The following is a 12,194-nucleotide window of genomic DNA, read 5'->3' as shown; positions in this document are numbered from 1 at the left end:
GCATTAAGGGACTCTCTTCATCTCTTCGCCAGCTATTTTTTTCACGTTGACATGGCATCGTGACGCGTTCTCAATTCTGCGTCATTCCTGCGCACACGGAGACAACTTCCAATCACCCACCAGAAGTCTTTAAAGAGACAGCGCGAGGCGTGAATAAGTCCGCATGCTGCAGTGCGAGCTCACCCAGCTCTGAGTGGAGCGCGGGAGATGAAAGGTGGGGGGGGCAGCGCCTGGGGGTCCTTTGAAATCTCCCAAGGTAACAACTGTAGAACTGCACTGAATGACAACGACTTTGGGTCGTAAAACTATTCTCTCTGCTGATTATAGTCTTCTTCCTGTTGCTGGCTTATATCCACACCCGTACAAATGATATGACATTGTAGGTTACTCAGAAGAAGAAAGTCCCTGTCTATGCTCCAGCGAAAATGTATCACTAGCTACAGTAACTCTATGGAAAACCGAATAGACAGGATACTCTGAGGTAGACTTCCATTTGATCGTAGCTGTCCATGGTGCTGAAAAGTTACCTAGCCTCTTGCTACTAAAACATTAAATCTCTTCGAAACAAGATATAGTAAACCCTGAGCAGCAAGTCCCTCTGTATGCTCCAAGAAAAGAAACGAGTTTGTCCTGTGGGAAAACAAAACATAGGCTACTCGGACTGAGGTAGCCTACTAGAGTGGAGCTGAAAGACTGATACTCTCCTGCTACAGTGTCTTGAAACAAGAGGTGTACCTGACTCCTGAATATTGATAGTCTTAGGAAATATAGGCTAATAAGACCATCAAATAGGTACTTAATTCTTCAAAAATAACAATTAGACTCAGACAACCGATGCATGCTGGTGTCCTACTGTTCCCGTTCTGATTTGGCCAAGTATCACTTCCGTCTGATCGTTGAGTTTTAGCTTTTGGTTAGAAAATGGATTTGACCAGCAGTGCCCGTCAACATGCCCAATTCGGAACACACGTGCAAAGCTATCGAAAAGAAGGTGAGCATTTATGGAGGTGTTTACGGTTCTCGTGACAGAAACTTGGCCAATGGGTCTCTGTCAGTGGGGTCCTTTCTCTGTGCCTCCTCAAAACCTATTGGAAAAGGTCAGAGGGCCGGAATCTCTGGCTTTCTCATCCAATGGGTTTTGAGAAGGAGGCGAGGAGAGAGGACCCAATGGGTATGCAATTGAGATTCTCCCAGTGCGACTGCATACTCGTGCGTAGGCACTGGTCAGGCGTTGGACAGCGACACAAAAAGCTCTAAAATCGCCGACTTTTGTTAAATTTTTGGTGTGGGAAATGTAAGGTTATAACTTCGAGTTCTCTCTTATCTTCTTAGATAAACCCCTATTATATATTCAGTGAAAAACAAATACAATAAATACCAATGAACTTTCAAACATTGAGTCTAAAAATATAAGATAATGTGGGTATCTTGGTCATTATTTGTTCACTACTATGTTGTCACATTACATATTCTCTAGGTCAGACAGAACAGGAGCTATGGCCAGAGTAGGACAAGACCACTACATCAGCACCACTAAAACACTTGAAGCTGTATCACAGCCTATGGGCATTAGTATCAGGGCCAGAGCCACTACACTTACACAGCTTTTTAAGAATGGCTTCAAGCTTATTTCTAAAATACCAAAAGTAATTGATAATGTTGCATGGGTTTATGTTTTTGTTCCTATATGTTGTGATATTTCAGACGTAGAAATGTAATGTGACTGCTATTACAGTCAGTGCATCAATACCTTGGCTCTAGACTGCTTACTGCTTAAAACTCATTGTAACAGTCTACAGTCATGGCTACTGACGTCTGGCAAATCTCTACCCCATCCGCCCACCAGGCCCATCCAGCTGTCTTCATGTGGATCCCTGGTGGATTGAGTGTCAGAGAGCTAACATGTGTAGTTAGATCAAGTGTGAAGGTTCTACTGCAAAGCCCTACTCTGCGGTCTGTGGGGTCCCTCCACACACCAACAAGCCAATCCTCATTCACTATGCGTTTCCACAGTAAATCCCGTTCTCCCACTGTCTCCATGGTTACCGTGGCATTAGATTGTTACTGTAGCAACAGCACCACTGGTAACAGTCTACAGCCATGGTCGCTAGGGGGCAAACCTGCATCACATTGACAGGGGTGTGTAAGGAAGGCTGTGTGATGAGTTCCTCAGAGAAAGACTGGAAACGTCTAAACACCTGCAGTGATGCTGTGACCTTTAACCTTAGAAAATGATTATATTGTTTGAGATTACGAGGTTGTGATGAGGGTAGTGTTTGTTACCAGCACTTTGGTGCATGGGCTGACTAGTGTAACAAGTCTGTTTAGAATGCTGTGATTTGCTAATGAAGCAACCAAGAAATGTAGAGATCTACATTTAGACAAATAGATGGCTCTGTTCAGGACAAGCCTGACATTTCAGCAGTTAGACAGTGCAGAAAGAGCCCAGCCTATTTGCAGTAGCATAATACAGGACATTGATCCCCCAGGCCTGTGAAAGAGAGCAACGTGAACTTGATAACTTGTGCATGACAACAGTGGTGTTATCTGGATTCTGATGTATTCTGCCAATTGAGATATTACCCTTAATCATTCAAGGATCCGTCACAAATATATATTAAACACATATCCTTGAGGGGAGAGGAAAGAAGTGGAGCTGATGAAGGAGATTCCTGTAGTTACTGAGTGTTTATCATCAGAGCACAGCCCTGGGTTAGGTACACACTTATAAGCTAAAAATGAAAGACAGCGTGAAGCACAGGGAGTACACTGAACTCTAACATGTCATCTATTTTCACCAGCCCACATAAGCCCTGGTAGGAACAGAGCAGTTCTGTAGAATACAGATCACGTCAACAGCTACAATCAGTTCTTCATGAGGATACTGAAGTATGTTTTTATCTCCATTATGTCTGTAGATCTTTTTCTGACTTCCTTCTTTATACAGGTGGTTCTGATCTTCTATTTCCTACTGTCTCTGGTTTTCCTGCTTCTTCTTCACCTAAAAGCAACACAGTTTAATAGAAATAAATGTTATGTATTCAATTAGCATTTTATAAAATGATGAACATGCATTTTGTCTTTGTCTTTTTTTTACTCCTGTTGACCTGTCTGCTTTGGAGTAACGGCATATACAGGTAACTGCCAAAATAATGGAAACACTTGAGTAAATGAAGGATACAAAGTATATGCCCCCATAGGGTGACAATGCCCCCATCCACAGGGCATGAGGGGTAACTGAATGGTTTGATGAGCATGAAAATGATATAAACCATATGCCATGGTTGTCTCAGTCACCAGATCTCAACCCAATTTAACATGCATGGGAGATTCTGGAGCCACGCCTGAGACAGCGTTTTCCACCACCACTAACAAAACACCAAATGATATAATTTCTCATGGAAGAATGGTGTCGCATCCTTCCAATAGAGTTCCAGACACTTGTAGAAACTATGCCGAGGTGCATTGAAGCTGTTCTGGCTGCCCAATACCCTATTAAGACACTTTATGTTGGCGTTTCCTTTAGTTTGGGACCTGTATATAAAGCATCTCAGAGTAGGAGTGGTGATCTAGGATCAGGTCCCCCCTTATTCATTGTCATCTAAAAGGCAAAACAGACCCTAAAATTAGCAATACTACTCTGAGACGCTTGATACATAGGGCCCTTGATAGGATCTGCACTACGTACGCCTGTAGATGTGGTGTGAACGTCCTCCCAAGGCTGCTAGGCTGAGTGCAGTCCTCATGATTAGGAGTGGCCCTACTCCCTGTACTGTAAGAGGCTATATGCTGATGCTCCACTTTGACAGCACATAAGGTCTTACTGTTCAGAGAGGAGAGCGCAGACTAATGGTCGAACAGACAGACAGGGGATTGATGAGCACCAATTCCTTCTACACAGACAATATATACAAAAGTAAGTGGACACCCCTTCAAATTAGTGGATTCGGCTATTTCAGCCACACACGTTGCTAGCAAGTGTATAAAATGAAGCAAACAGCCATGCAATCTCCATAGACAAACATTGGCAGTAGAATGGCCTTACTGAAGAGCTCAGTGACATTCAACATGGCACCGTCATAGGATGCCACCTTTCTAACATGTCAGTTTGTCAAATATCTGCCCTGTTAGAGCTGCCCCAGTCAACTGTAAGTGTTATTGTGAAGTGGAAACGTCTAGGAGCAACAACGGCTCAGCCGCGAAGTGGTAGGTAACACAAGCTCACAGAACAGGACTGCCGAGTGCTGAAGCGTGTAAAAATAATTTGTCCTCAGTTGCAATATAGCACAAGAACGGGTTTACGTGGCCGAGCAGCTGCACACAAGCCTAAGATCACCATGCACAATGCCAAGGGTCGGCTGGAGTGGTGTAAAGCTCACCGCCATTGGACTCTGGAGCAGTGGAAACGCCTTCTCTGGAGTGATGAATCACGCTTCACCACCTGGCAGTCCAACGAACTAATCTGGGTTTGGCGGATGCCAGGAGAACGCTACCTGTCCGAATGCATAGTGCTAACTGTAAAGTTTGGTGGAGGAGGAATAATAGTCTGGGCTATTTTTCATGGTTTGGGCTAGGCCCCTTAGTTCCAGTGAAGGGAAATCTTAAAGCTACAGCAAACAATGACATTCTAGATGATTCTGTGCTTCCAACTTTGTGGTTGGAACCTCCTAACAACCTTCCTTTCCTGTTTCAGCATGACAATGCCCCCGTGCAGAAAAGTGAGATCCATACAGAAATGGTTTGTCGAGATCGGTATGGAAGAACTTGACTGGCCTGAACAAAGCCCTGACCTCAACCCCATTGAACACCTTTGGGATGAATTGGAATGCCGACTGCGAGCCAGGCCTATTCGCCCAACATCAGAGCCCGACCTCACTAATGCTCTTGTGGCTGAATGGAAGCAAGTCCTTGCAGCAATGTTCAAACATCTAGTGGAAAGCCTTCCCAGAAGAGTGGAGGCTCTTATAGCAGCAAAGGCGGGGACCATCTCCATGCCCGTGATTTTGGAATGAGATGTTCGATGAGCAGTTGTCCACATACACTGAATGACCAAAAGTATCTTTAATACATGACAACTTAGGACACTGTGGGTGCATCCTAAATGGCCCTCTATGGGCCCTGCCCCAGGGCAAAAGGAGTGCACTATAGGAATATGGTGCCATTTGGGATGCAGCCTGTAACAAAGTGAATGGCAGTAGCCTGAATGCCAGTAGTGTCTTCTTACCAGTCCTGAGATAGGCTGACCTTTCATCAGACTGAGGGGCACGACAACCACATGGCAGTAATGCTAATGTCTACTAGGGATTCCCTGTGTGGACTCTCCATACTTCGCCTAGGGGTTTTGTGTGTGTGTGTGTGTGTGTGTGTGTGTGTGTGTGTGTGTGTGTGTGTGCATAAATGCAGGGAAAATCATTCTCCAATTATTATTATTACTAAGGCACTATACCAGTTTACACTATGTCATGTCAGCACTTCAATAATGCCCTAAAGACACAGTTTGTCACTAAGGAGATTAAGTGTGAATGAGAGTGTGAGGAAATGATTGAATTATAGAGAAACTATGAGAGAAGAAAAACACAGACAATGAAGCAGTCTTTTTGTACAGGTATTTAAAAGCACTAGAGGGATAATCCATGGCAGCATTGTGCTGGGCTGGCATTTAGCAGGCTGATAAGAGACAGGCTGACCTCCCACACAGAATTACTCATATCTTTACAACACTTCATTTTTCCTCCATCAAAGTTTTTTATCCAACCTCCTAACAACGTTCCTTCACATTCCTATCTATTCTGTCCGTGCCCACACACATTCTGCCCACACCCACACACATCAGCTTTTTCTCACATTAACACTTACAGATCCCGGTGGAGCTGAAAACACTGAATAATCATGAACATTTATGACAATAAACTTCCCCCTTAGTTAACTTCCATCTAATTGTATGCTGATGATACGTGTACTAATTATTTGGAACTGCAAATAAGTCAGGCCAAGATGGTCCTTTTACATTGTATTCTTCCTTGATCAATGTCATGTGACATATCTTACCCACTGAACTCGTCTAATTCCATCGTTCCTCCCCTCAGGAATGCCCACATTCAGCTGTTTGTTTTCCTACCAATGTGGCAAAGGCCTCACCCAGCCCTCAACCTCCCACCCCCCTCTCCCTCCCCTCAGCCTCCCAACCCCCATCTGCCAGCCCTCAGCCTCCCACCCCCCTCTCCCAGCCCCAAGCTCCCTGTCCCCAGCCCGGGGTCTCTGTAACCGTCTCAAATGGCACCCTATTCCCTACATAGTGCACTACATAGGGAATAGCTTGTGATTTGGAATGCAAGCCTGCATTCTGAGTCTTTAGGCCTGCAGCCAGAGGGCCAGATGTGGCAGCAGGATACAGTAGAGTTGTTCTGCCAAGGCCCTGCCAGCCCTGCCCCTGGCCTTCATAGATATATCACCACACAGACCAGAGGCGTCAAGCATTTTGGGCACAGTGGGCCACATAACATTGGGGAAAGTAGACGATACTGGATAGTATTACACATCATACAGTAGCAATCTAATTTGACAGCAATACTCTTAAATTGAGACTGTTAGTATGCTTATAATCATATTTTTCCACTGTAGATACAACATTGAAAAAGCTGCCACAAATGCCATGTTAACATACCAATGCTGCACAAAGAGTTGGGTTTCACAGCATACAACATAATACCTACCCGTAGTCACACAGTCTTACCGACATAACGAACAACCAGGTCACCAAAATTCAGCAGTCAAATGAACCAGATCCTCTTCTTTGTAGTGATATAATATTCTAAATGGAATGTTCCAGGTGTGGAGGGACGGAGAGACCTTGGGCTGACCGTTACCCTCGACAGGACAGGAGCCTGGCTCTTTTTATACAGTCTCCGGACACGCCTGCGCTCCTCCAGCCGTGGCTGGCCCAGTCACATCGTCTGGAGTCCACACACATCGCCTCCAAGTCACTTTGGCAGAAAAACAACAAAAACAAAGTTGCACAATCCCCTGCTCCCTCACTCTCCCCTTTGTTGTTGTGCAACTTGTCAAAATAGCAAAAGTGTGTCTAGCGTTTGTAGATGAACAACCCCGGAAACAGAAGGATGACAAAATGAAAGAGGTGGAGCGAGGATGGCGCAAATGACGATCAGTCCCTCTAAAGATGTCTGACCTCTGAGTGAATGTTCTGTACACAGGAGGGCAACAGGGACTGATGGGGTCATTGGAGATGAAGGGAGAGTGGAAGGAGGCTACTGTGACTCAGCTTCTCCGTTGTCATGAAAATAAATGAGTAGATGAATACATCACGTGGAGCGTTGCCTCTTTCCTAACAGGTGACAAACACCCACCACCAGACCAGTTGTGGTCGGTGACGTTTATGATGAGGACAATTTTTATTTTTCATGAGCTCATCTTATTTCTATTACAGCATATTGGATGACTGTCATTCATATTCCATACACCCAGCTCAATGTAACAGTGATAAGTTTAGGTTACTACATGATTCTTGAATTTTCCCTGTACCCATCATGAGGTTGCTACAACCTAGCCTATGAATGATAGTTTACAACGTAGGTGCACACAGGTCAAGAGAAAATGTTGAGGTGACAGACAGTGACACATTCAATACCACCTTGCACACTCTTCCCTGCATCTAGCTGATCTAGGGTAGAATAATTAGTCCAACAGTTGCAAACCAGTTTCTATTAGACAAATTCAGTTGTTTATCCCCTTTTCGCTCCGTTTGCTTCTGTTTAAGAAACATTTTTCCACAGAATCAGCGGAATGAATACACACCTGATCACGAATAAACATGGTTCACTTTCATAGCAGCCACATTGTATCCCTTCTCGCATCTATGTGCTCTCCTCCTCTCACCTTTCCCCTCCACTTTTGGACTTCAATGCACAACACATCAGCTGTATGTGACCAGGTGAAAAAACCTATACAAGCCAAACCATATCATAAACACTACACGCAGCCTACATTGTTGTCACCATATTAGCTAAAGTAACGTCATAGTCAACATAGCTAATAGAACTAACGCATTAGTAAACCCGCTACAATTATGCAGTAAAGTTACAGTGTACAGTCAGTAAGCAGTTCATTCATTCTCTGATCCTTTGATTGGGTGGACAACATGTCAGTTGATGCTGCAAGAGCTCTGATAGGTTGGAGGACATCCTCTGGACGTTGCCATAATTACTGTGTAAGTCTATGGAAGGGGGTGAGAACCATGAGACTCCTAGGTTTGGTATTGAAGTCAATGTACCCAGAGGAGGACAGAAGCTAGCTGTCCTCTGACTACACCATGGTGCTACCCTACAGAGTGCTGTTGAGACTACTGTAGACCTTCATTGCAAAACAGTGCGTTTTAATAAATTATTTGGTGACATGAATATATTTAATACAGTTTTATCTGAAAAGGATCACTTTTTAAATGTTTTACAATTTTATTTGCATGAAATTCACTGAGGAGAATGGTCCTCCCCTTCCTCCTCTGAGGAGCCTTCTCTGGACCAGAAAAACAAACAAACAAACAAACAAGCACATACTAGGAGTCTGAAAGTAAGCAATCAGCTGGTGCAACACATCTTTGGGTTTTACAAAAGTGCTATTTAAGATATACTACAGTGGAGGCTGCTGAGGGGAGGATGGCTCATAATAATGGCTGGAACAGAGCAAATGGAATGTCCTCAAACACATAGAAACCATGAGTTTGATATATTTGATACCATTCCACTGATGCCGCTCCAGCTGAAACCCTGAGCCTGTCCTCCCCAATTAAGGTCCCACCAACCTCCTGCGATACACTATGACCTATATATTAACACATATCTTAAGAGGTCTCAAATGTTTTATTGTATTTGGGGGATATCGATATTGCAGAAGGTTTTATCACCATATAATGGTTTTGGGTGACCAACATAGGGTCTGAGGCTACAATAAACACCAGCTGACCGTACAACGCAAACTGATAGCAGTCAAACCCTACGTGATCCATGACACCTTTTGTCTTTGAGAAAGGAAAGGGAAATACCAAGACAATTGTACAACTGAATGCATTCAACTGAAATGACTTAGCCACGTGACACATGTGCACAGGAAGCTCATAAGCAGTCAAAAGCAGTCATAACCCCTCTATAACCCCACCCTGGCCAATCCTGCCCTAGGGACAGGAAATGGGGAGCTGCTGGCAGAAGAAACATGATGGCAAAAACATTTGGAGAGAGAGGGAGAGGGGGAGGGATGCCAAGGGAGATGGAAGAGAGTGGAGTCACATTCCCCAAACATCTGGAAACAATTACACACAGTGAATACAAAAAGCACACAGGGTTCTTGGAAGGACACCCCCAAGCACACTCACCCACTACACTGCCATACAAAACACTGATAAATCAATCCCCCATGAGCTCTGGTGATTTAGCAGCACTATCAGAGTGGGGCTAAAACACACTGGCTATGCAGAGAGCTCCATCTAGTGGCCACTGCCTCCCACTACATCTCTGGTCCAATGAACCAGTTGTGCAATAAGTCTGACAATACACCACAGATCATATGGGGAGACTTTTCTCACATAACATGTTTGCATTTGGCCATATATTTGCATTGGATCAGAGTCTCTGTGGAAGGCAAGTCTGAGAGCGGAGGTGGTGCAAATACTTGGGTTACTTCAGTTACCAAGAAACAAAAGCAAATAGTTTGAAACAGAGGAAGTACTACCTAGACATATTGATTTAGCATGCTCATTTCTGTCTCCATTTCAAAACATTATTCCCTGCCTGTGCTTAATAAACATATCCCAGGGTTGTGGTAAGGTACAGTGCTATAGTGTTTATGTTTTCAAAGATGTAGGTAGGGATTCTCTGTGGGTAAGGATCCAGACACTGGACAATAAAGAAGTAATCGGCGAAGAGAGACACTAGAGAGGATATTCAGAGTTTGGCTTTGCAATCCACAAAAGTTTACTCAGCTTAATTAACTTTGATATTTTCTCTGCAGATCCTACAAGCATTAGGGAGGTTAGATTCTTTATTTAGCTGTTGAATGCAATCTCCTGCCAAATCCCCACCTCCCAATATGTCAATTATACCTCAACTGAAAGAACTGTTTTCCAATGCTTCTATTCAAACCAACAAGACAACAGCCAGCAAACAAACACCTTTATAACTCACTAGCTAGCCTTGTGAGGGAAACGTTGAGGTGTCGAGCATGGCGTAATGTGATATTATATACAGTGACGTAGCACGTTACCCAATACAACATCGAGGACCTGGGCATCTGGTGGGACAAGCCGTATCTAGCACCTGCTTGTGTTTCGAATGAGATGCCGCTGTGACTGATCTGAGTAGAAGCTGCAGCACAGCAGGTCTTGTGACATCAGAGGGGTGCTGTACGTGTGACATCAAAGAGACTGTGGTAGATAACCTAGGGAGATGTACTCAGGGAACCAGCCTAGACCACATCACTCACTCACACACACCTCTAGTGAGTCACTCACAATGTTCCATTGAAAGACTCCCGTCATTAATAAATGATGAGTGGAGAGCAAGTCGTGACTGACTAATACACAGCCCTAACCAGGAGCTCACTAACCAGGAGCACACACTTCTAACTGCTACTGATTGGTAGACAAGTTGGTTAAAATATAGAATATCCTTCTGTATTATCCTCCTGTCTGTCTCTCTCTCGCTCTCTCAAACATTGATGCAGTCCAGTCCATTCCATCAGGACAGTAAATATAATGGAGGGGTATCTGAGGTGAAGTGTCTCTGGTTCACGGTCTCCTGGGGGAGGTGAGGTGTTGAGCAGGGCTCAGAGTGAAAGCCCTCCTGAGCGTGGTAGATAGACTCACTCTAGGCTGGCCTGGCTCCAACAGATAGCCATGATAAGAGCTGGTTGGCAGCCAGAAGTGGAGGTGTACATGTCATTCTCCCTGACAGCCAAAAGGGGCGAACTGGTTCTGTCCACACAGTTTAGACTGCTGTGAGGGAGTGGAGGTAGGGGCTGGCTGTGAGCCAGTCTTCTGTAGGGAAACAGTGGGAGAGAGTTAACATTTGGACTGTGACAGTGCCTACCCCTAATAGTACCTACCCCTGATACAATGACAAGAAAACTCACAAGGAATGTTCATAGCAAGGAAATATTCATCCAAAGGGAATGCATACATTTGAATGTTGACATTTACAAGTCATTAAACATAATTTCAAACAGGGTCAGATATGCAACTTTGAATCAACACAAATCAAAGAAGAAATGTAAAATCATTAAATGTGTTCTGTTGTCAGTGTACCGCTGGGTGTCACCATGGTGACGCGCTCGCTCTCAGTAAGTGCTTCCATTTAAGGCACATAACACACACACACGAGAGGCTTCAAGCATTTTGGACACACTTGATTTCACCCCCCCCCCCCCCCCCCATGTCATTCATCTTCTGCCCTACTCACCTGTGTCTGTTTGTGGGTGGGCCGAGCTGGTTGGTTGTCGGGGTGGTTGGGCGCCCATGGCCCCAGGCTCTGATTGGAGTAGAAGTCCATGGGGTACACCTCCTGCCAGCCCACCTGCTGCAGAGCCACAGCTGCCTGGTAGAGGAGAAGAGGGGAGGGAGAGCAGAGCAGAGAGGACAGGACAGCAGAGGGAAAGACAGGAGAGAAGACAGAGGTTAAACATAGATCATCTGCAAACACAAACAACACAAACAAGACAGAGGGCTTCTAGCAATCCATTCATTAATCATGTCATTTTACTACAGACCAACATAATGTCCTTTTACTAAAGACCAACATACTGCCCATCATACAGCCCATCTTACTTCCCATCATACTGCCCAACGTACTGCCCATCATACTGCCCATCATACTGCCCAACATACTGCCCATCATACTGCCCATCATACTGCCCAACATACTGCCCAACATACTGCCCAACATACTGCCCAACATACTGCCCAACATACTGCCCATCATACTGCCAATCATACTGCCCATCATACTGCCCAACATACTGCCCAACATACTGCACATCATACTTCCCAACATACTGCCCATCATACTTCCCAACATACTGCCCATCATACTTCCCATCATACTGCCCATCATACTTCCCATCATACTGCCCATCATACTGCCCATCATACTGCCCAACATACTGCCCATCATACTTCCCATCATACTGCCCAA

General features: G+C 44.7%; 1 protein-coding gene and 1 long non-coding RNA gene across 2 annotated transcripts in view; both read right to left on the bottom strand.

Annotated features, from left to right (window-relative positions):
- Positions 1–2,935: 2,935 nt before the first annotated feature.
- LOC115206358 (uncharacterized) lies at positions 2,936–6,779 on the bottom strand. The gene is made up of 2 exons (XR_003880785.1): positions 6,714–6,779; positions 2,936–3,001 (listed from the first exon to the last, which is right to left on the bottom strand). It is a non-coding gene; the product is annotated as an uncharacterized LOC115206358 (long non-coding RNA).
- A 3,170-nt stretch (positions 6,780–9,949) lies between these two features.
- The window catches only part of dph1 (diphthamide biosynthesis 1), a 146,967-nt gene continuing 144,722 nt past the window's right edge, over positions 9,950–12,194 (bottom strand). The window contains 2 exon segments of the mRNA XM_029773206.1: positions 9,950–11,041; positions 11,463–11,597. Of these exon segments, the coding sequence (XP_029629066.1) occupies positions 10,943–11,041; positions 11,463–11,597 (234 nt within the window). The 3' untranslated portion in view covers positions 9,950–10,942.

The sequence above is a fragment of the Salmo trutta genome, chromosome 13 (assembly GCF_901001165.1).
Source record: "Salmo trutta chromosome 13, fSalTru1.1, whole genome shotgun sequence".
In the NCBI taxonomy this organism is placed as follows: Eukaryota; Metazoa; Chordata; class Actinopteri; order Salmoniformes; family Salmonidae; genus Salmo; species Salmo trutta.
Note: the sequence above shows the minus strand (reverse complement) of the source record. Positions and strands in the feature narration are given on the sequence as shown.